This window comes from Lissotriton vulgaris, chromosome 7 (genome assembly GCF_964263255.1).
Source record: "Lissotriton vulgaris chromosome 7, aLisVul1.2, whole genome shotgun sequence".
Taxonomy (NCBI): Eukaryota; Metazoa; Chordata; class Amphibia; order Caudata; family Salamandridae; genus Lissotriton; species Lissotriton vulgaris.
The window spans coordinates 644,961,568-644,986,667 of record NC_141695.1 but is presented as its reverse complement, the minus strand read 5'-3'; the positions used below and the strand labels follow the sequence as shown (position 1 = coordinate 644,986,667).

The following is a 25,100-nucleotide window of genomic DNA, read 5'->3' as shown; positions in this document are numbered from 1 at the left end:
TTCTTGTGTTTCTTACCTGTCGACTTCGACCCGGAAGAGTGGTGCCGACTCTCGGAGCTGTGATGGCTACGACCCCGCGAACTGTCCCTCGACCTCCAGTGGGACCGGGACCTCTCGCGGCGTGGGGCCGACTGCCGGAGTTCGAGTCGCCTGCGGGACCGCTCCCGCCTGGCTTTCGAAGACAGGGCCCGGCAGTCGGGGCAGGTCTTATCGTCGTGGTGGACGCCGAGGCATAGGAGACACCGACGGTGAAGATCCGTGACCGACATTGTGCGGTCGCAATCCTCGTAGTGCTTAAAACCAGGCATCCCTAGGTACCGTCCGGAGTCGATCGACTTCGAAAAGATGATCAAAAATGATCCAAAAAGTTTGTCAAAAAATGACTAAGGGTTACTGCTTTTTCCAGATCTGCGCTTGGATGCGCGGAAAAAAGAAGAACTGACGTCAGCACGCGGAGGCGGTGTCTAAGTACTCCGACGACGTCATCACAGCGCCCACGACGCCGACGACGGATGCGGAGCCGCAGACGACGCCTACCGACGCGCAAGGGTACTGCTACGCAAAAGTTTCCGGATCCAGTCCGACGCCTAGGGATATTCTAAGGTAAGGAATCTATCACTAACGTGTCTCTTTCAGATACATAATTTATACTGACGGTTCTGCTCAGCCTGCCATAAGAAATAGGCAGCAATACAGCGTAGCTTATGCAACTGTAAAGGGTCGTATGCGGGCCAGTAATTTCTGTCCTAGCAATACGCAGAATCTAGGAGATTGCACTGCACGACTGGCAGAACTAAAACCCTTGATACAGGCACTAAAAAAATACAGATTGAGAATTCCGCACACTTGTGTGCGATTTATTTTATTGTGTCCAGTCTTACATTGAATATCTTCACTACATTGGCCAAAATGGGTTTAAAGATTCAAAAAGTTGCACAATAAAACACAAGTTACTCTAGGAACAAGTGGTAGAGCTCAAAAAAGGCTTGCCAAGGGTTCACGCGATTCATAGGCTGAGTTATCAGCATATTGGCGTGCACATTGCAAGGGATTCATTGGCTGATGATGCGGCCAAGGCAACAGTGTGAATGGCTGCCGTTGCTGCAATCACTCGTTCTAACAGGAGGATAGACGGAGAGTTAATGGTAGCTGTCAACTCTATGCATAATAACAGCTCAGCCTTGCCAAAAGGTTTTTCACTCAAGTACTCCTATAAGTTAGATGCGCAAAACATACCGTATGCTCAAATTCCAGGAGGAGGGGATAGAGTAATACCAAATATGGATTGGGGATTAGGTTTTATAGTAGCTGCACACTAGGGTCAGGTACAGCACACGGGGGTATCACTGCAACAGTTTAATTGCTGAAACAACGTTATTGTTGGCCAGGACTTACCAAGCAAAATAAGGGTTTCTCCTTAAGTGCGACATCTGTCAGCATATGAAGGGTTCCACCATAGCATATCTGCCACAAAGACCACTACTGATATCAGACAGACCACTTGCATGTGTCTATTTGGACCACTGCAGCCCCTTAAAATCAGATGGGACTTACAAGTACATCTAGGTGGTAGTGGATTCGTGTTCTAGATTCCTGTGGGTTTGGCCCCAGTGCTCCGCTTACACTCTAACTGTTATAAAGAATTTGTGAGTTTTCATAGGGACATACGCAATTGGCACATTACATTCTGACTGTGGCCCTGCATTTAGCTCTCGGGCTTACCAAGAAGCCATGGGACGTTTGGGTGTTGCATTGCAGTACTTCTCTACGTATCATCCAGAGGGAAATTAGATTGTGAAGAGGAAAAACTGAACTTAAAGCAATCCTTAACAGCAAGAGCATTAGGCTTGGGTGGCAGTTGGGTCAATCACCTATATGGGGTCCAGAGGGCACTTAATAACATGCCACAAAGTTCCCTAGGAGGCCTTACTCCTCACGAGGTCCTGTCTGGGACGAGATATGGGGACCCAACCTTGATTGTGGCAGCACAGTGGCTGATGAAAAAGCATTTGACATCAATGAATTTTGCCTTTTTACAGGAACTCAATGAATTCTGGGCCTTACAAAGCAACTTCCACGTAAAACGCACCGCCACTGGGGAAGTGAAAGCTGTTTTGGCAAGACATGCCTGTGTCCTGAAGACTGGGGACCTGTCCAGAGAAAAGATTGTGGCCAAAAAAGAATATGGGCCATCCTACAGATAGCTTGTACCTGTCCTGGGTGTCAAAGGAACAAGAACAGTACTTCTTCCACCCCTTGCCGGAAATAAAGAAAAGAGATTTATCTCCATTGAACTGATCAAACCCACTATGTGGCCGATAATGAATAGCAGCAGGCCGTGTGGGCTCCTGGGTAGCTTCCACTCTTCTATCGCTTCCATACAGGAAGTTCAGACAGAAAGAGTAATAACATTTGAAGATTCTATTCTACGAAGTAAAGGAGTTGCCAACAATGGAATGAAACTCGTACCGGTCGAAGCTGAATAACAATAAAATACAAATGAAACACAGATCTCAATTCGGCCTAATACCGACATCTATGTGAGTATGTTTCGTAAACAAATCATCTGCCTGTTCAACAAAACCTGCTGAGCTACCAAAGATAGATCGAACAACGTCTGGCTACATCATCGATTTTTACACCTTTTCACTGGATCCTTCTGTTTCTTACATAGAATGCTCCACAGTACAGCATGTAAATTTGGTCCTGAAACCACATACATCATCTCATCTTAAACGAAGAGACCTGTCCTTTGAAAACATTACAGCATTTCTGATTACAGAAGGAATAGTTTGGGATAGGGTTTCATATGATGTATTTGGTCCTACTGAACTTTTAAAAATACCACATGTATTTAAAATTTATTTGAATGATATTATCATCTCCAGTACATTCTCATATGATTGGGACTTTGAAACTGTGAATAGTATGCTTTCTGATTTAGTACAATCTGCTGCATTCTCTAAAAATGAATTGAATGATGATGCATCTGATTTTAACACCATGTATTGTTACCAACATTATGGTCATAGTTTCTTGCACAAAGCGAGTATTCCACTTAATGGTTAAACCCATCAATGGGCGAATTTCATAGAACGTTCGCCGGTTTCCGCCCGACGCACTCTACAGAGGCTGTCATCCTTGCAGTCCTGGACACTCTTAGAGCAAACGCTAATAGGGGTGACCATCAGGCCTTGGTGCTCCTGGATCTGTCGGCCGCGTTCGACACGGTCGATAATAACATCTTGCTGAACCGTGTCGAGCAGGCTGGCCTGCGAGGTCCTGCACTCAGATGGATAGAATCTTTCCTGGCCGACCGGACTCAATCAGTCAGGCTTGGAACTTTTACAGCTCCTAAACTCACCTCTACTTGTGGTGTTCCCCAGGGCTCGTCTCTATCACCGTTATTGTTTAATTTATATCTTAGAACCCTGACTCATTCTTTAAAAAATAGGAAGATCACCATTTTCAAATATGCGGCTGACCTTCAACTCATAATCCCACTTGGCTACTTAAACGTCGCGGCTGAGTATCAGGCGACCATGTCCCATATCCAGCGTTGGATGGACCTGAACCACCTGAAGCTCAATCCAGGCAAGACAGATCTAGTGTTGCCTGGGAAGAGCGAGATCAGCCGGGGCCCACACTATTGGACGCCGGACCTGGGGTCTCCGCCCACTCCTTCCCCCTCTGTGAAAAGCCTAGGGGTTATTCTTAATGCTGATCTTTCGCTCAAAGGGCAGGTGGGAGCAGTGAACTCTTCCAGTTTTTTACAACTACGGAAAATAAAGAAAATCGCCCACCTGCTGACACATTCAGCTCTCATAGAGGTGGTGATAGCCCTGGTACTTTGCTGCTCGACTTCTCGAAAGCAAATTTACGATTACAGATGTTCCAGAACCAGGCAGCAAGACTCATTTTTAAACAGCCTAAATGGAAGTCAGTCAGACCGGGCTGATGAAACTGCACTGGCTACCGATGTCCCAATGGGCAGCCTTTGAGACGGGATGTCTAGCCTTCAAGGACCTGCACGGCAATGGCCCTAGATTCATTATAGACATGATCACTAAATACGTACCCACGCGCAACTTACGCTCAGCCCACCTTCAGCTGGTAACAATTCCTTCATTCAAATGGAAACGGCAAGGAGAATGCTGTTTCTCGTACCTAGCCCCCAGTTTCTGGAACGCTCTTCCCTTGATGCTCAGGAGCTGCGATAATCTTATGGTCTTCAGGAAAGCCCTGAAGACTTAGCTGTTTGAGCAAGCCTACGCTTAGGTACGTTGTCAACTCCCCTCAGACTTAGCGCCATGAAGCCTACGGGTGTCCCCGTGCTCTATAAGTTGTTATTGTTGTTATCTTTGGCCACCTGATCGTCCGTGTCCTAAGTCTGAAGGTGGCCCTGCCAAGAACCTAGGAATATGGTTTGGGGAAGATCTGAGTTTCCACGATCAAATAAAAAAACTCACAGGAGGCTGTTTTGGCTCTCTAAAAGCCCTGAGGAGATTCTTTCCTCTGCTGCCTCGCACTGCTAGGGTAACGGTCGCCCGGGCGCTCATTCTCTCCCGCCTAGACTATGCTAACGCTCTTTACATTGGCATACCGGGTTACCTCCTAGGAAAACTTCAGGTTATACAAAAATGCAGCAGCTAGACTCCTGTTTAATATCCAGAGGAGTTCCAGTGTCCGGGGGCAGTTTAGAGACCTGCATTGGCTTCCCGTGGCCCAGCGAGTACGCTTTAAAGCTCTGACTATGATTCATAAGGCTGTGGGAGTGCAGGGCGGATATACAGACGAGGAGGCTGAATATATTGTCGAACAGGGGTTTCATTATTATCAGTTGACACAGTTTTGGGTTTAACTACAGGGTCAAGAGCCTCTTCCTCTGGATGGGTCTTCTCGCTTTCAGGGTGGATGGATGAAGATGCCAGCGTTGGTCTTCTCTCTTCGGTTGGGAGACAGAGTTGATGTGGGGTTGGTGTATCCGTGGCGCTAGTTTCACCCGGAGGCTCGCCAAGAGGAGAGAAAATGGAGCCTGTCAGTTTTCTGGGCCAACTGTTTATACCCGTTACCTACACCCGGTAGTGCAAAAAGGATTGGATAGGCTGTGACCGGGGAATAGTAAAAGGCAAAAAGAATAAAGGACGCAATGCCAAAGACAAGAGATTCAGGAAACTAGTTGGGCACAGGGAAGTGATGTTGCGGCTACTAACAGTAATGGTGCTTCCATGAGCACTTGAAGTCAGCAATTCCCGTGTTCCCTTCTTGACCCCAGACCACTCTTCCACCCGCCTCCCTCAACAGTCCACTCTTCCACCCACCTCCCTCAACAGTCCACTCTTCCACCCACCTCCCTCAACAGTTTCCACATGCTTTCCCAGGACCGGCGTCACTCACCGGCTCTGCCGCAACTCTCCGGAGTTGCGGCTCGCTCTCCAGCCTCCTCCGGGGAATACCACCACTCCTCTGTCCAAGGCTCGTCAGTCTCCCCAGTCTCCTCGCCGCTTGGGTCGTTGTCCTCACTCCCGGCGTTTGACTCCGTCTCGTGGTTCCTAAACTCTGCGTCCTGCTTCACTCGTCGTTTCTCTTCCGTCTTAGGCTTCTCCTTCCTGCAGGTCCAAGACGCCTCTTCCTGGGTTGCGTCTGCTTTCACGGGTGGATCCCTAATGCTTTCGGGTTCAGCTCCTCCTTCTGCCTCCGGACCCCGCTGCAGAGAAACAGGAAAGGTGGGTGTCTCTTTTCGTCTTTCCGGCTGGGGTCTGATTTGTCTCTGTCTTGTGCATACGGAGAATTCTGGTTGTGGTAGTCCCAGGCAGTGTCGTCCCCCGAAGAACCCCCTCTCACATCCCCTTTGCCTTGCTGTCTTACTACTAGGGTTTTTCCCTTGGGGATATCGTGATAGGAAGTCCACATTCCCTTGCTCTGCTCCTTTCCGGTGTTGCGTTCGGAATCTATAGGGTTGTAAAGCTAAAAACCACCTCAACACTCTGTCATTGTTTCCTTTATTATGGGCCAACCATTCTAAGGGTGCGTGGTAAGTAAATAGGGTGAATTCCCTTCCTTCCAGGTAATACCTTAGAGTTTCTATAGCCCATTTAATGGCCAGGGCTTCTTTTTCTATTACTGTGTTAATTCTGTTCCCTCGGAAACAGCTTACGGCTGATGTACAAGATCGGTTGCTCCTGCCCTTGTCTGGTTACTTGAGATAATACGGCCCCTATCCCTTGATCGGACGCATCTGTCTGTAAGACAAAGGAGGGGAATTATTCAGGACTGGCCAACACCGTCTTAGATGTGAGAGAGCCTTTAAGGGTTTCGAAGACTTGCAAGATCTCTGGGGTGGGATGTTTTAATTGAGGTTCTGTATTAGTCGTTTTCTGTAAGAGATTCGTGAGGGGAGCTGCTATTTGAGAAAGTTGGGAATAAATCTCCGGTAATAACCGGGTAACCCTAAGAAGGCTCTGAGATCCTTTTTGGTTTTAGGTAACGGGATTTGGGAGATGGCTGATAACTTGGAATCTTGAGATCGTATTATTCCTTCTCCTAACAAATACCCCAAGTATTTGACGGTCTGGGCTGCTAGGTGACTTTTGGCCGGGTTGTTTAAGTCCATGTTGTCCTAACGTCCTAATTACTCGCGACAAATGGTCCATGTGTTGGTCCCAATCGTCACTATAGATGACTAGATCATCTATGTATGCACCAGCGTACTCATCATGGGGCCGTAGAACACAGTTCATGGCCCTCTGCAAAGTAGCTGGTGCCCCATGCAGTCCAAAAGGCAACACTTTGAATTGGTATAACCCATGTGGAGTAGAAAATGCTGTCTTTTCTTTGTCTTGGGGACGTAAAGGGATTTGCCAATACCCTTTTCACAGGTCCTGAGTGCTAATATATTTGGCTCTCCCTATTTTCTCTACTATCTCGTCCACCCTAGGTAAAGGATAGGTGTCAAATTCAGAGATTTTGTTGACTTCTTTGAATTGGTATAACCCATGTGGAGTAGAAAATGCTGTCTTTTCTTTGTCTTGGGGACGTAAAGGGATTTGCCAATACCCTTTTCACAGGTCCTGAGTGCTAATATATTTGGCTCTCCCTATTTTCTCTACTATCTCGTCCACCCTAGGTAAAGGATAGGTGTCAAATTCAGAGATTTTGTTGACTTCTCTGAAGTCAATGCAAAAACGGACTGAGCCACCCGGCTTCGGTACAACGACTATCGGCGAGTTCCACTCGATGATGGATGGCTCTATTATAAACATCTGTAACATCTTCTGTATTTCCTCTCGTATAGTCAGGCGGCGTGCATCTGGTATACGATAGGGTCGAAGACGTACCCGTTTACCCATAGGGGTCTTGATGGCATGTTCTACCAGGGAGGTTCTTCCTGGTGTTAAGGAGAAAACCGCACTGAGGGGCAGAAGGATGTTGGTTAGCATGTTTTTAAGATTGGGAGGAAGAGCAGGGTCTATACATTGTTCAAACAAGGGTGACTCTATCCCTGTATTTGCAACAAGAGTCGGCTTAGGTCCCTCCCATTTTTTAAATAAATGAATGTGATAGATTTGCGAGGTGCCCCGAACTGGATCTAATTCAATGCGATAAGTAACAGGGGTTACCTTTTCTTGAACTATGTAGGGTCCCTGCCACTGACCAAGTAATTTGTGATCAGAGGAGGCCATCATCAGTAAGACAGGATCCCCACATCAAATTTCCTTTCTTTCGCTTTTTTATCATACTGGGCTTTTTGAGCTAGTTGAGCTTCCTCTAGGTTAATTCGGACAATGGTCCTGATCTGTTCTAAATGGTTTTTCAGGCTAGAGACGTAGTCTACTAAGGGCTTGGTGTTGTCGTGTTCGGTTTCCCATTTTTCCTGAGCCATTTCTAGCAGTGATCTAAGCTGATGGCCATACAACAATTCAAAGGGCGAATACCCGGTCCTTTTTTGTGTCTTACATCTTATAGCAAACAGGGCCAAGGGCAACATATCCTCCCACTTTCTAGTTTCTAGGTTTGAGAGTTTTTTTACGAAGGTCTTAAGGGTGGCATTATACCTTTCTACTAACCAGGCGGCTGTTCTTATCTGGCATATCCCCAATTGGTTGCACACTTGTTTCATGACCTTCGATATAAAGGGGGTCCCTTGGTCGGTTAAAATTTCCTTTGGGAACCCCACTCTGGAAAATACGGTTACCATAGCCGTGGCAATATTAATGGCATCTGGTCGGCGTAAGGCTATCGCCTCGGGGAATCGGGTGGCATAATCAACAATGACCAATACATATCTACACCCACTTCTTGAAGGTAACAAAGGGCCTACTATGTCCATGCCTACTCTGCTAAAAGGTTCTTCTAAGAAAGGCAGGGGTTGTAGGAGAGCGCGGGGAAGTTTATATCAGCTGTGTCGCTGGCATATGGGACATTCCCTGCAATATTATTTTACTTGTTGGAAAATGCCGGGCCAATTGAAAGGCTCAGTGATCTGTTTCTCAGTTTTGTCTGCCCCAAAGTGTCCCCCTAATAAATGGCTATGGGCCAGAAATAACACTTTTTCTCTTGTAATGATGATACTTGTAAAGCGCACTGTTACCCCATCTCGGGGTGCCATGGCGCTGAAGACCGCTGGGGAACCCGTCTTGGCTTTCCCTGTGAGATGGTCCCTTCTGGGTATCTCCAAGGTGAAACCAGGCATCCCCGGCGTCTGTGGGGGGCCATTGTAGAGATGAGGCAAGCTAATGCCCAGAGTTGCCGAGTGTGATCCCTGGTTAGAGTAGGCACCGAGGCGAGAATTATCGAGTCCGCTGACCATGGTCCACAACCCTGCCGTGTCGGGAATTGAACCCTGGTCCCGGGCCGTTCTCTGCTTATGGGTCTGCCGCCTCTAACCAGTGAGCCACACCAGGAATCAAAAGCTGGGGTGTTTGGGTGGAACTTCCTATATAACAATCCATTCTTAATAAAGAAATAAGGACCTACATGAAGGGGATCTTCTTGGTATAAAGCGTTTTTCCAGGCTTCTTGTAACACAGGATCTTCTCTTTGGGTTGCACGAAAACTTCTGTCAGTTTACCAAGGATTTTCTTCCGGTATAATTGGTAATACGGTGGGAGCTTTTCCTTTCTCTGCCCTTTTCTGTTTACAACTTTTCCGTGGTTTGGAGACAGGCCAATCTGGTTTTTCTTCTCCAGAGAAAGGAAATTCAGCCCACCAATCTTCTCCTTTGTTCGAGTTGTGCTTTATCATGTGGAAAAGGTGTGGGTAGTCATTTCCCAGAATGACTTGTTCTGGGAGGTTAGGAATGAGTCCCACCTTCAGGGAAGTGCCAGGATCGTTTTCATGTTGGATTTGGACTCGGGTGGTTGGATATTGTTTGGTGTCCCCGTGTACACAACGTATGGCAACAGTATCATCGCTGGGCCCAATCCCTGGTTCCAGGTCTTGAGGACGAATAACACTTTGACGGCATCTAGTATCTGCTAATGCCAGGGTTTGTTGTTCGTTGACCTTCACCGTGAAATGATAAGGCGGAAGAGGCTTTTCGGATGAGGAACAATAGTAATTTCGTGCCATACCTATTTCCATCGGATCCTCTTTTTGGGGGCAGAATCTGGCAATGTGTCCCATTCCACCACAGTGGAAGCACTTTGGTCCTAGATTCGGTGGTCGAAATACCGGGATTGGAGCAACCACTCCAGGGATAATGGTTACTGGTTCTGGTTTCTTGGGAAGTAGGAGCCGGGAAGGTCTATGTCTTCCTGGACCACCAGATTTCCATGGTGGGTCGTCTCTTCCTTTTTGGATTTCCTGTGCACAGTTATATGCACTGGCTATCTCTACGGCGGTTTCAAGGGTAAGGTGGGCCCGTTGTCGGATCCATCTCTGTATAGGGGGGTGAAGGGAAGCCAGATACTGTTCCAAATAGATCTTGGACATGATACCGTCTTTGTCGGTGTTGGTTGGCTTCAACCAACGGTCAGTCATGTCTTTCACCCTAAAGTACAGAGCACGCGGTGTTTCCTGGGTACCCTCCTTAATCTGATGTAGCTTTATCCAGTATGATTCATCATCCACGCCCAGCCTCTCCATGATACACTGTTTGATGTCAGCATAGGGAACTGTTCCTTGTACCGTTACTGCCTGGTAGGCTGCTTGTAGATCACCTGACAGGAGAAGTCCCAGATATTGTCCCCATTGTCTGCAGGCCATGCTGCTGCTGTGGCTATACGCTCAAAGTTATTAAAGAAGAATTTCGGATCTTCCCCGCTTACGTATATCTGTAAAACCATGGAAGGTAGAGATGTGGTTCCTCTTTCGTTTCCCAGGACTTCAGCAAGTTTATCCATAGCCGCTCCATGCGTTTGGCTTTGCCCTGTTATGGCATCTTCTCTTGGTCTTCTTCCAACACGAGCAAAAACCTCTCCATCACCTTGCCCAGGTGTTCCTGGTTTTCAGCCATCTTCGAAGGGCAGCCTTCATGTCTCCGCTGGATCCCACTTCTGACACCATTTGTGGGAGTGCAGGGCGGATATACAGACGAGGAGGCTGAATATATTGTCGAACAGGGGTTTCTTTATTATCAGTTGACACAGTTTTGGGTTTAACTACAGGGCCAGGAGCCTCTTCCTCTGGATGGGTCTTCTCACTTTCAGGGTGGATGGATGAAGATGCCAGCGTTGGTCTTCCCTCTTCGGTTGGGAGACAGAGTTGACGTGGGGTTGGTGTATCCATGGCGCTAGTTTCACCCGGAGGCTCGCCAAAAGGAGAGAAAATGGAGCCTGTCAGTTTTCTGGGCCAACTGTTTATACCCGTCACCTACACCCGGTAGTGCAAAAAGGATTGGATAGGCTATGACCGTGGAATAGTATAAGGCAAAAAGAATAAAGGACACAGTGCCAAAGAAAAGAGATTCAGGAAACTAGTTGGGCATAGGGAAGTGATGGTGCGGCTACTAACAGTAATGGTGGTTCCGTGAGCACTTGAAGTCAGCGATTCCCGTGTTCCCTTCTTTACCCCAGACCACTCTTCCACCCACCTCCCTCAACAGTCCACTCATCCACCCACCTCCCTCAACAGTCCACTCTTCCACCCCCTCCCTCAACAGTTCCCACACGCTTTCCCAGGACTGACGTCACTCACCGGCTCTGCCGCAACTCTCCGGAGTTGCGGCTCGTTCTCCTGCCTCCTCCGGGGGATACCACCACTCCTCTGTCCAGGGCTCGTCGGTCTCCCCCGTCTCCTCGCCGATTGGGTCGTTGTCCTCACTCCCGGCTTCGACTCCTTCACGTGGTTCCTAAACTCGGCGTCCTGCTCCACGCGTCGTTTCTCTTCCGTCTTCCGCTCCTCCTTCCTGCTGGTCGAAGACGCCTCTTTCTGGGTTGCGTCTGATTTCACGGGTGTATCCCTAATGCTTCCGGGTTCAGCTCCTCCTTCTGCCTCCGGACCCCGCTGCGGAGAAACAGGAAAGGTGGGTGTCTATTTTCGTCTTTCCGGCTGGGGTCTGTTTTGTCTCCGTCTTGTGCATACGGAGAATTCTGGTTGTGGTAGTCCCAGGCAGTGTCGTCCCCGAAGGACCCCCTCTCACAAAGGCACTCCATGGTTCTGGCCCTGTCTATATTGGATCGTTGTTCGCATTCTATTTGCCTAGGCATCCTCTACGTTCCGCTTTCCAATGTCAGCTGGTGCTCCCTACGTTCCGCGGATCGCAGATTGGGGGTCAGTCCTTAGCGGTAAAAGCAGCCACGATGTGGAATGCTCTTCCAGCTGACCTCCAGCACACCCAGGAGTTTCCTATTTTTAAAAAACTTCTCAAAACCTTCATGTTGAAACAGCTGATCTAATGTTTCTGTACACGCATGCCACTGTTCACCTAAACGCCAGGACACTCCAGAGTATTAGTGCGCTGTATAAATCGATCTATAACATAACATATAACATAACATTGCCCAACACCACCGGAAGGTAGTTCACAAACGTTTGCACAAAGGTTTGCTTATTTTTCTGGGTTTAAAACTTCAGACCCGACCTCATACTATTATAAGGTTGCACCTATATCTACAAAGAAAAATATGCTCACTAATACGAAACAGATATACTCTGCTTCCTTTTACGAAACAGATATACTATGCTTCCTTTATTTCCCAGCTGTCTTTACAAGGTTTTGACTTTTGGAGGGACAGATTAGACAGAATCTGTCTAGGGGACTAAAGATTGGCAAGTTCAGGGAGCTGCAGCATCATTTAAAGTGTGCCTCATACCACAGCAAATTATCTTCCTGAACAACACAGTGCAATAGACTTCTTGTCTTGGACTAGCCAAGATCAAGTACTTGAACATACCTGGGATTCCCTCATTTACACACTTTGAGGGATGGCAAAATTACACACAAAATAGTGAGAATATACTGAATGATATTTTACATGATGGTTCATACAATTCACCAGACCCTAATTGGAACGGATGGTTGGCTTGGCCTATCGACACAAATAGGTGTCAAGCAAGGTTCAAAAGGTACTATCGGAGGCTGCAGAGAGATTGCGTGAAATTGACAGGGTTAACCTAGAAAAGGCTTTGGCAGTGGTCGACAAAGGCATGACCACACTGACATCCAGGATTTATTGATTGGGCAACATTGTGTCTTCTGCAATAGATATAATAGAACAGGATCTGTCTATTCTTCAACATAGACAATCGCAGCTGCGATCCATTCTAATATTAAGCTGGACGCTACAATAATTGTGCTCTGGTCATGTGCCCTGGCCATATATCAACAATACATCTGTGTTTTCTGCATATAATCTAACAGGAAGGCAGACAACAATAGCACAACGAGATGCAAAGTATACAATGCTGCACATTGAAAAATTGGACCAATTACCTTTCACTGTGGCTAAGTAACCTTCCACAGAATGATTAATCCATGGCCATATAACATTGCCAGTCACGACATTCCAATTTCAATATTGTCTACAGTACCATCAAGTAGGCAGGTATGAAGCATTGGGTAGGGAACACATACATGAATCTTGGGAATTACCTTACAGATTTAGATGCAGGAATGGGGACACTTGGGTCTCTCTCAGCGGTTCAGACTGTGAGAATTCTTTAAGCGGGTCTCTAATTTGTCAGGATAACATGCTTCACGGAGCTTGTAATGATTAGGTTGCAAACCTATCATGCCACTTGAAAGGATCCCCAGCTGCCATGATTTATCCAGTGTTGAAACTGCTCTCGAATGGGAGTTATTTGATGGTGAATGATCAAGGTTGTTGTGGGATGCTAACAGGCATCGCCTATCTGGTCACAGTAAGTTCCAGGGTTACATGTAGTATGTAAGCATTGTTTCCACCAACCCACACAGTCAGGGAGGTGCCGCTATGGCCTTTGTTGAATGTTTCCGTTATATGGTTTGATTCTCTAAGCAGAATGAAAGCAATACTTTTACAGAAGGAGGTAGCCTTAACCTCAGCCCGAGAGACTTTTGATCTCCAGTTTGCAAGGTCTTCAGCTGAGATATATGCCCTAGTCGAAACCAACTTCCTGCTCCATTTCGGGGATGTCTGATACGAGAGAGATAGTACACCTATTTAAGGGGATAGGTTCTGGGCTATTAAGCACCTTCCAGACGATCTTAAGCATTATTCCATCATTGATACACTTCGTAGTGGGAAGCGTTTTTGGAGGGCTTCCGCTGGTCCTACTACTTGTAGTGGGTATCCTGGTTTTAATTTTCCTGCTACGCAATGGACGTCCCACATTCCAAAGAGATGGAAAAAGCGCTCTTGGAATGACGTTGCTGTGAACGCAAGGTACTCCATCTGGGCACATTGCTGCTTCGTGAAGCTAAGCGAACATTGATTTCTATCATTCAGGTCAGTCTGGGTTGACTGCATCTTGCCTGTACTCCGTTGCCTATTCTGAAGATATGGATACGTGTTGGACATCTGTCTAACACTTCCATCGGTTGCGCCTCCGGATGTGGCAGTACTGCTGGACCAATTAAAGGCCCGCGTAGTCTAGTGTCCTCAGCGTATTACAATGTTGAACCCAGCATTCTTAGATACACCACGGAATGCTTCAGCTCCTGTCCGTATGGACACCGGCTCTGTACCAGGCTTACACGCATCAAGTGCTTCATCAGCAGAGGCTGTAGGAACCAGAGAATATCACCTTTGCTCCATTGACCTGATCCAAGAGGTGTTACAGGGACCGTCCTCTGTGAAAGCAAGCAGCAGTGATGTTGCATCTCCCACTCCGAACACAAACATATGGCTTTCCGTGTGCTGGGAACAATTCAGCCTTTTCCGAAAACAACCAAAACTGGAATTCGAAAACATAATTTTTGGGTTTTTCCCCTCTTTTGCTCTCACTGAGCACTATGGCTTTCGGCGTGCTCAGTTGTTCTAGCAGTATATTGACTATTTAGAGGACGTTTTTTAAACTTTAGCCTAATTTTTTCAGATACCATGTTTTCAGATGTTCTTAAACTTATATTTTAGCTATGTTTTTATGCTTTTTAACCACGCATATTCTAGCATTTGGCAGTTATACCGTCCAGTCGGATGTTATGTAAATAAATATAAATCCAGTATTTGTAAAGCGCACAGCTACCCGGTGGCATCCCGGCGCTGGGTGCCGTCGGGAAGATTGAGCAAGCTATTGCCCAGAGTCACATGGTGCTGAGCTGGGCTTACCTGCCGCCGGTGCTGGGGATCGAACCACAGATCCTATATAGATTTGTAGGAACTACACAACCGCACAATTTGTGATGTTACCCTTGGGGTCCTTCTTTAGTGCCAATCCACTAGGTAAAAGTGGTACCATTTACTAGGGACTTAAAAGGGTACTGAAGTCATGCCAATTGGGAAACAAAAGGTACAGTTTAAGGAAATAGCTCTGCACACAGGACCTGGTTGGCAGGAACCCTGTGCACTTCAAGTTGAAGTTACATAATTTTCCAGGCAAAAAGTAGGGGCTACCATGTCCAAAAAAAGGCACTTTCCAACAGTTTCTCTGGCAGTCAAGGATCCTGTGAGGTGATTCACCACCAGGAAAATACCTTAGCGGTCTAGTCATATCTAGAGGCACAAAGCCTCCTGGCATTGGGTTTGAGACCCCAACTTACCCCGCTTGAGGCAGGACCACATGGCGGTAGTGTGTCCATGAGCACCTGAAACAGCCTCCCTTTGTTGGATGGAAGGAAGGCTTTCAAAGCATAGTGGATTACCCTCATCCCCAGCAGGTTGATATGGAGCCAGGAATCTGCCAGACATGACAGGCCTCTCATATACACTTCTCCCAGATGGCCACTCAAAACCAAAAGCAATGCATCGGTCAACACTGTGACCTCTGGATGGGTAAAGAAAAGGGGCCCAATTACAGACCAGCAATCACCAATATAATGTTTTGCAATCTCCTCTGAAATCTGAACATGATAGAAGAGGTCCCTGTGCTGTTGGGCCCACTGGGAATTCAGATCCCACTTTAGATTCTGCACATGCCAACTGGTGCCCTCGATAAGCAGAATGCAGGAGGTTGTCAAGAGGCCAGGAGCCTCAGAGTCAACCTAACTATAATCCGAGACCGAGCCTGAAAGATTGACATAGCCTGAATGTCCTGGAGTCTCTTTCTCAGGGGGTACAAAACTGAACATTGTTCAGAATGGCTCCAATGAAGGGGAGAGTCTGAAAAGGAGTTAGGTGTAACTTCGGCAAGTGATAGTGAGCCACAAAGCTGACAAAAAGTTTGTCGTAGTCTGGATGTGGTTGACGAATGCCTAGGGTGAGCTCACCTTCAACAGACAGTCGTCGTGCTAAGGGAAGACTGGCACCCCTGACCTCTGAAGGCTTGCTGCCACCACCACCATTATTTTTCTGCACACCGAAGAGTGCTGGTGTGGCCAAAGGGAAGCACAGCAAACCGAAAATGCTTCTGTTCCACTCTGTACAGCCGGTAGTGCTGATGAGCTTGCAGGAATAGGGGTCCTGCAGGTTCAATGCCCCCATCCAGTCTCCTGGGTTGAGGGCACACAAGACCTAGGCCAGGGTAAGCATTGTGCATTTCTCCTTCCAGAGGAGGGCATTGAGGGGGTTCAGGTCTAAAATAGGACAAAGGCCTATCTCCTTCTTGGGCACCAGAAAGTAGACAGAATTTTTGACCTGGAGGGGATCTGCCATCCAAGAGTTGATGAAGCCAAGAATTACAGCTCCAAAACTGGAACAGAAGCAGGGATATTGGCTGCAAGTCCCCTGGTAGAAGCACAATAGAATATGATGAAAGGCAAAAGTAAAAATGGCATGCTGACATGAACACCCATGCCTATGAAGGACTACATTACATAAGATCCCCATCTGCCCAAATATATTGAAAGGCATCTGAAGAAGAGTGGCAGTCCCACAAACAGTAAAACGCCACTATGGGCACCCAGTGAGAGTGGGACCACTACTGTTACAAAAGAACATGCAAACAAAAGAATTGCTACATGAGTAAAAGGTGCTCTTTTCACCAGCCCAAAAATTGGTGCTATGCAGTTGCAGTGATTATTATCATCAATGAAGTTTTTTAAAGGTTTAATACATTTTACGAATAACATACAATTCACATAAAAGTGACGAACTTCATGAACCGATTTACAAACGTTTCCACACTCAATGATTATGCAAAAGTGATGATGATATATAGTTCCTTATTTATTGAACATTAAATCAAGAGATGTGAATCATTCATTCGTCAATCATTCATCAATCAATCATTCAATCATCTGATCATTCTGCACGCATCCAACTTCCCGTAATGTTTACATATCCCAATGCATTTTGGGAAGACCCTTCATCAGTAAAGTAAATTCTTTAATCAAAAACAGTGTGAAGCCTATCTCATTATTTCAATCTACAGGCTCATCAGAAACGGACCCCTGTCTTACATGCGAGTAATGTATTTATTATTTTATCAGAAATTTATGTAATTCAAGCTTAACACGTGAAAGTGCCGTCAGAGGTGAGTTAAAGCACAAGTTACGACTTGTGTAACGATATATCTGTAAGAGACATTAGTTAGTGATAGATTCCTTACCTTAGAATATCCCCAGGCATCAGGCTGGATCCGGAAAGATTTGCTTAGCAGTACCCCTGCCTGTCAGTAGGTGGCATCCTGCGGCTCAGCGTCCGTCGCTGGCGTTGTATGCGCCAAGATAACGTCACAGAGACGATTTAGGCGCCACCCATGTGTGCTGGCGTCAGTTCTGTACATGACTTTCCGCGCCAGGAAAGCAGAGCCATGCAAGATACTGACCACTGGGGCATTGAAAACTAGGGCCCTGAAAGGGATGTCCTTAACCCTAGTAATCAGTTCTCAGAACGGGGAGGATGGGTGGGGCGGTAAGGAATCTATCACTAACTAATGGCTCTTACAGATATATCGTTACACAAGTAGTAGCTTGTAGATCTGAAAGAGACACGTTAGAGATAGATTCCTTACCTTAGAATAGATAGCCCAGCAATACCAACCCCGATGGTGCGACTGCAAACAAGATTACACCAGACAGTCACTTAGAACAGAACAGCCAAAGAAGCAGTCTCTCCGGACTTGACTGTCAAGGCAGTAATGCTTGGCAAACGTGTGCAGCGAGGCCCACGTAACTGCCTGACAAATGTCCTGCACGGGAACGCCACGTCCCAAAGCATTAGTAGCTGCTGTTGCCCTGGTGGAATGGGCACGCAGCCCCACATGGGGCACCTTCTTAGCCAACGAGTAACAGGCCTTGAATAAATAACATGTATGCTGGGTAATATATATGAATGAAACAATTATTTTGAAACTGTCAAGTCCAATTACGATCTTTCTTTTTTTAAGCATTAATTTAAACTGTACTTACTTTCAGTCAATGGAATGGATATGATGACACCATTTCCGGTCCCAACCCACAGACGGTTACAGGACACCATAAGTGCAGTGATTCTTACAAAAGAGAATCCCAATTTCCCAGTTCCTGAAACAGAGCATAAATATATATTTTTTGTGTTCAAAATATTTTATTTAATTTTTAGAAATGTATGCAAGGAAAATAAGAGTAAAAATAATATTAATAACAATAGTAATTCTAATAATAATTATGACAATAGTAAAGATTTAGATATATTCATAAAAGGACATGAAGAAAAAGTTAGCAAATATTCTGTTCCAACAAGGGGGAGAGTCCATTGTGTGTTTGATGAAACACGCTTCGCTTTAGTTCTTTAAATTCTGAAGGTATTTCTGAAGGAACTGCCTAAACTGGTAAGTACAGTAGAACATATGACCTACGAGTTATGTTGTCTGTATACATTGTCTGTTAATCATTTGATTCCTTACTTAAGTTCCAGTGGGAATAAGGAAATGAGGCATTGCTAATATGAATGTGTATTTGAAAGAAAACATACAAGAAGCAGAAGGAAATAAAAAGGAAGATGGACCAGACGTGAGGGCATGGACAATGTGTAACATTTTGAGCATACTCAAGCAGGTTGGGAGTTAGTTTGGTTGGGTATTGAGTCTTTGGAATAGTTTGCAAAGGTTTTGAAAGATCTGGCTGAGAGACCACTTGTACCCGGAGATCTGCTATTAGGGGTTGTGAGAAGTTGGCCTGGTATATGGTGTTCACTATTCTAGTAATCACCTTGCACCAATCCAAACAACCCTTATTGTGATGGTTGTAACTCAACCTTAAAGACCAGCTATCCTAGTGGTAGCGTGGACAGAACAGTCTTAGGCTAAAAGACTCTAGAGGGCATGTAAAGCCAGCTGTTTTACCATATGTAACCCCTTGAATACCAAATGAAAGGACACCACACAGGATATATAAAAAATATATATGTATTTATTTATAACACACTCCTCTGAAGTCTTTATGAGGTCAGAGGCCAAAGCACATAACAAGACACTCGATAAGTTGCACAATTTACGGTTAGGCCCTAGGGGCGAAGCAAACCATATACTAAGAAAGTGGTATAAGTACCACGTCACGAGAAAAGAAAAAAAGCCTAGGGAATCGCTGGGGCTACACTGTCTCAACTATAGTTTAGAAGTAGGAGGCCCACAGGCGGCGCGTGCAGTGTCTTTACACACGCGCAGGATTCAATGCAAAATCAATGGGAACTTAGAAGTCAGATTTAGAAGGATTTAGGACACTTCCGGTTTGGCTAGGAAGAAACAACTAGAGACTTAGACACTTGGATAGCCAATACCCTAAGGAGCACAGAAGTACTCGCGTTACCTCACCCATGGACGGCGGGTGCATAGGTGTGAAGATGTGTCGGGTTTCGTCGTTAAAGCCTATGGAGACCTGAAGAAAGATACTGCAGGCGACCAGGAGGAAGATGTCCGGGTGGATCCAAGGGTGGATCGAGGATGAAGAGAACCTGAAAGCAGAGGGGACAGAGTCTGGGTCACTAGCCAGTGACCGGGTGGAACCAGGAAGGAACCAGGCGACGTCGAGGAGCAATCAGGTGCTGTCTTGAAGCTTGTCTTGGCAGCCACGTGGACCAGGAGGCGTCGACGACGACCAGGTGCTGGAGACGGGCTGTCCCACAAAGGATCTCGCAGATGGAGGGGTCGACTTCCGGACTGGAGCCGACAAGCCTTGGCAAAGGCAACCCACGCAAGGCTTCTGGTGCAGACCAGCAGGGTCTGGGGTGCTTCACCTTTGCAGGGAAGCAAGGGCCATTCTGGAGCAACCAGACCAGCGATGTGGTTCAAAAGGATTGTCGTCACAGAAGCTACTAGCCAACGGGCCAGCAACTGGACAACACGTCGAGCAGAACAAAAGCAGAAGGGCCCCAAGCAGAACTCGTGGAGTGTGGGGGGCTGATCTTCGTCGCAGATGGAGCTCGGGATCGGAGCTTCTCAATCCCCAGTGTACAGCTTCAAGGGTGCCTAAGGAGCTGCACAGGTAGCAAGTTGCAGGCTTTTCAAGATGTCCAGTCCCACGTGTCTCGTCGCCTCCACGGATCTCAGCTGTGCAGCAGTAGTGAAGAGAGGATCAGAGAGGTCTGGAAGTCTGGGTCTTGTCAGGCTCTGTGCTCGGGTTCCGGCGGGAACGTCGACAAAGCAAGCCGTTGATTTGCTGGATGGTGCCTGGTTGCCCAGGGTGGTCACACCTTGGCCACAAGGGAGATTTTTCAGTCTTCAGCTTCAGCAGAATGTCGAAGGTCCAGAGTTTCGTTTCGGGTTTCAGTCAGGATCAAATCTCAAGTCTCAGGACTCAGCTCCTACCTTTATACAACTAAAAGGGGCTGGATTCCTGACTAGGTCCCTCCTGTGGGTGGGACCAGGAAGGGGGGTGGTTACACCCCCTCTCCTTTGTCCAGTTTCGCCCTAGAGCTGGGGCAGGAGTGCCCCAGCAACCGGTTTGAACTGGGGTATGCATGGAGCACCTAGTGTGCCCCAGGCAGTGTCTATTCAGCCCTCCCTGTCCCAATACACAAAGTCCTGTCTGGGGTGGTGCTCGCACCTCCCCAGGCAAGAAACCTATTGTCCAAACCTCCGTGACTGGATGGACTCCCAGCAGTAGGAGTTCAGACTTGTGTCAGTGGCAGCAGCGTCAATTTTGTGACCTTGGGGCTCTGGTTAACTTTAACCGGGATAGTCAGCAACAACATGTCTTCTCCCTCTAGAAGAACAAGTTACTTAACTTCGGTAACGATATATCTGTAAGAAACATTAGTTAGTATTAGATTCCTTACCTTAGAATATCCCCAGGCGTCAGTCTGGATCCGGAAACTTTTGCGTAGCAGTACCCCTGCGCGTCGGTAGGCGTCGTCTGCAGGCGTCCCCTGCGGCTCCGCGTCCGTCGTCGGCGTCGTGATGACGTCGCTGGAGTATATAGACGCCGCCTCCGCGCGCTGACGTCAGTTCTTTGTACACAGCTTTTCCGCGCCAGAACACGCAGAGCCATGTGAGAACCAACACTGGTGCCATTTGAAACTAGGGCCCTGAAAGGGATGTCCTTAACCCTAGGTATCAGTTCGCAGAACGGGGAGGATGGGTGAGTCGGTAAGGAATCTAATACTAACTAATGTTTCTTACAGATATATCGTTACCGAAGGTAAGTAACTTGTTCATCTGAAAGAAACACGTTAGTATTAGATTCCTTACCTTAGAATAGATACCCCAGCAATACCAACCCCGGTGGTGGGTCTGCGAACCAATACACTCCTACACCAGAAAGTCCTGGAGGACAGAACGGCCAAAGAAGCCATCCCTCCGGACTTGACTGTCCAGGCAGTAGTGCCTCGCAAAGGTGTGCAGCGAGGCCCACGTAGCCGCCTGGCAAATGTCCTGCAAGGGGACTCCCCGTCCCAGGGCAGTAGTAGCCGCCGTGGCCCGAGTGGAATGGGCCCTCAGCCCAACAGGAGGCTCCTTTCGAGCCAAAGAGTAGCATGCTTTGATGCAGAGAATGACCCATCGAGAGATGGTCCGTTTATGGACCGACCGTCCCTTCTTCGCACCCACGTAGCCAACAAACAGTTGGTCATCCACCCGAAACTGGCGTGTGCGATCCATATAAAATGAAAGCGCACGTTTTGGGTCCAGACGATGGAGCCGCTCTTCATCCTTTGAAGGATGCGGTGGCGGGAAGAAGGAAGGGAGGGTGATGGACTGCCCGATGTGAAAAGCAGAGACAACTTTGGGCAGGAAAGAAGGTCTTGTTCTCAGAACCACCTTGTCTGGATGAATGGACAGGAAGGGAGGTTTGACAGAAAGAGCCTGGAGCTCACTCACTCTCCTGGCAGAGGTGATGGCAACCAGGAAAGCCGTCTTTAAAGTCAGGAGACGGAGAGGACAGGAATGAAGGGGCTCAAAGGGAGCACACATCAAGAAGGTCAGAACTAGGTTCAAGTCCCACTGAGGCATCACAAAAGGAACAGGTGGATACATGTGTGTGATGCCCTTCAAGAATCTCGTTACAACCGGAGACTTGAACAAAGAAGGCTGATCAGGAAGCCTTAGAAAGGCCAAAAGGGCCGAAAGGTAGCCCTTGATAGTGCCCAGAGTAGAGCCCTGCTGGGCAAGAGAGAGAAGAAAAAGAAGGACCTCGGAAAGAGGGGCAGAAAGAGGGTCCACAGCCTTTGCTGTGCACCATGCCACAAATCTGTTCCACCGACAGGCGTATACCGACTTTGTGGAGGGACGCCTGGCTGCCAGAATCACATCACAGACTTCAGGAGGCAAGTCAAATGGCCTCAACTGTCGCCGCTCAATCTCCAAGCATGGAGGTGGAGACTGGACAGGTTTGGGTGGAGGACCGTCCCCTGCTGCTGCGACAGAAGGTCCTCCTGAAGGGGCAGGCGGATCGGGGGACCGACTGACATGCTGAGTAGCTCGGGATACCAGTACCTTCGAGCCCAGTCCGGAGCCACATGGATAACTTGGGCCCGGTCACGCCTGATCTTCTTCAGCACTCTGGGCAGAAGTGGTATAGGCGGAAAGGCGTATAACAGACCGCAACTCCACTCGCGCCGAAAGGCGTCGCCGTGCGAGTGCCGTCTTGGAAACTCCAACGCGCAGAACTGATGACATTGCGCGTTCTCTTCTGTGGCGAATAGATCTAACCAAGGCTCTCCCCATTGCAGAAAGAGGCCTTGCGCCACGTCCGAGTTCAGACGCCATTCGTGATCCATCGAGCACCGACGGCTGAGTTCGTCCGCCCTGGCGTTCAGAGAACCTGCCAGGTGTTGAACCGTCAGAGTCACACCCTGACGTTCCAGCCATTGCCAGAGACGCAGAGCCTCTTGGCAAAGGGTCCACGACCCCACCCGCCCTGCTTGTTGCAGTACCACATGGCGGTGGTGTTGTCCGTGAACACCTGCACTACACTCCCGTTGACAAAGGGGAGGAAGGCCTTCAGTGCTAGACGAATCGCCCGTAGCTCCAACAGGTTTATATGGAGTCGGGACTCCGCCGGAGACCAGATGCCTCTGATCTCCGCCTCTCCCAAGTGGCCTCCCCAGCCCTGGAGGGACGCGTCCGTCACGACAACGTGCTCCGGTTGGGGAAGGGAGAGGGATCTGCCTCTGACCCAATCGCGGTCCGTAAGCCACCACTGCAGTTGTCTCGCAGTGCCCTCCGAGATCAAGACGTGGTCGGACAAGTTGCCCTGATGCTGGGCCCACTGAAACTTCAGGTCCCACTGCAGAGCCCGCATCCGCCACCGGGCGTGATGCACCAGAAGGATGCAGGAAGCCATCAGCCCCAGCAGCCGCAGCGTCAACCTGACCGAAACCCGGGATAGCGGCTGAAAGATGGGAATCAAAGCCTGTATATCCCGGACCCGCCGTTCCGGAGGATAAACCCGAAACTGCGCCGAGTCCAGAACCGCTCCGATGAAAAGGAGCTTTTGAGAGGGACACAGGTGTGATTTCGGCACATTGATGGAGAACCCCAGGTCGTGCAAGAGGTCTGCCGTCATCTGAAGGTGGTGGACGACTGTCTGGGGCGAGCCCGCCTTCAACAACCAGTCGTCCAGGTAAGGGAAGACTGAAACCCCTAACCTGCGCAGATGGGCTGCGACCACCGCCAACACCTTTGTGAACACCTGTGGGGCGCTGGTAAGGCCGAAGGGGAGCACGATAAACTGAAAGTGCTCCTGGCCTACCGTGAACCGCAGGTAACGCCGGTGGGCCGGCAGGACGGGGATGTGAAAATACGCATCCTGCAAGTCCAACGCTACCATCCAGTCTTGCGGGTCTAGAGCAGCCAAGACCTGAGCTAATGTCAACATCTTGAACTTCTCCTTCCGGAGGAAGCCGTTGACATTCCGTAGATCCAAGATAGGACGTAGGCCCCCTTTGTCCTTCTTGGGCACCAGAAAGTAGTGGGAATAGCAACCACGCCCTACTTCTGGCCCAGGAACGCGCACGATGGCCCCCTTGGCCAAGAGGGCCGTAACTTCCTCCTGCAGAAGTGTCAAGTGGTCCCCCGACACACGGTGGTTCTGCGGTGGCATGGCTGGAGGATTGGTCTCGAAGGGGAGGGAGTAGCCCCTTCGGACGAGTTGCAGCACCCACCTGTCCATTGTGATTGCGCGCCAGCGGGCGTGATGATGGCGAACCCTGCCACCCACTGGCGTCGCATGGGCCTGAAAGCACGGACTAGGAGGATTTGGAGGCTGAAGCTGCGGGGGGAGGTGTGGCCTGACCTCGCCGTTGACCCCGACCGCCTCCACGGCGGTTTCCACGGCCGCCACCGCGTTGATAAGATTGTCGCGGCGCGTGGCTGGCAGCACGTGTGGGGACGCCCCTTCCTTGGCCACGAAAGGAGCGAAACGAACCCGTTTGCTGGCGCTGGGTCGAGAGACCCAAGGACTTGGCCGCGACCCTGGAGTCCTTGAAGCACTCCAGCGCGCGGTCCGCCTTGTCACCAAACAGGCGACAGCCATCAAACGGCATGTCCATCAAGGCATTCTTGACATCTGCCGAAAAGTTGGCGGATCTCAGCCAGGCGTGGCGACGAATCGCCACCGTCGTGGACATCGCTCTGCCCAGCGAGTCGGTCGTATCAAGACCACACCGTATGGAATATTTTGCTGCGTCTCGGCCCTCAGCCACAGCCTTGCCGAGCTTCGCCCGCACCTCCATGGGGCATTCTGGCAGCAGTTCCGCGACCGTATCCCACACAGAGTGGGTGTAGCGGCCCAAGAGGCAAGCGGTGTTGCAAGACCGCAGTCCCAAACTCAGGGACGAGAAGACCTTCTTGCCATACTGGTCGTACCTCTTAGATTCCCGGTCGGGCGGGGCCGACGGGAATGCGGTCTGGGAAGTCGAGGCCTGGATCACCAGACTCTCAGGGGTGGGATGGGTGGACAGGAACTTGGGGTCGTCCGGACACGGACGGTGGCGTCTGGCCACGTTCCTATCAACAGGCGAACCTGAAGAGGGCCTGGACCACGTGCCCAAAAGAACGTCCGACAAGGCTTCGTTAAACGGCAGCAGTGGCTCCTGTGGGCATGACTGCGGTTTGAAGACCTCAGTGAGGTTGTTAGGCCTCACGACCTCGACTGGGAGCTCAAGGTGTAAGGCCTTGGCAGCCCTCATCAACACCACTGAATAAGCAGCCCCCTCCTCCGATGC

At 48.8% G+C, this 25,100-nt stretch overlaps 1 protein-coding gene across 4 annotated transcripts in view; it reads right to left on the bottom strand.

Annotated features, from left to right (window-relative positions):
* The window catches only part of SPAG9 (sperm associated antigen 9), a 1,654,314-nt gene that overhangs the window by 179,408 nt on the left and 1,449,806 nt on the right, over window positions 1–25,100 (bottom strand). For all 4 annotated transcript variants that reach the window (XM_086930851.1, XM_086930853.1, XM_086930852.1 and 1 more), the window contains one exon: window positions 17,870–17,983. In XM_086930851.1, coding sequence (XP_086786977.1) covers window positions 17,870–17,983 — 114 coding nt within the window. The remainder of the gene's footprint in view (window positions 1–17,869; window positions 17,984–25,100) is intronic.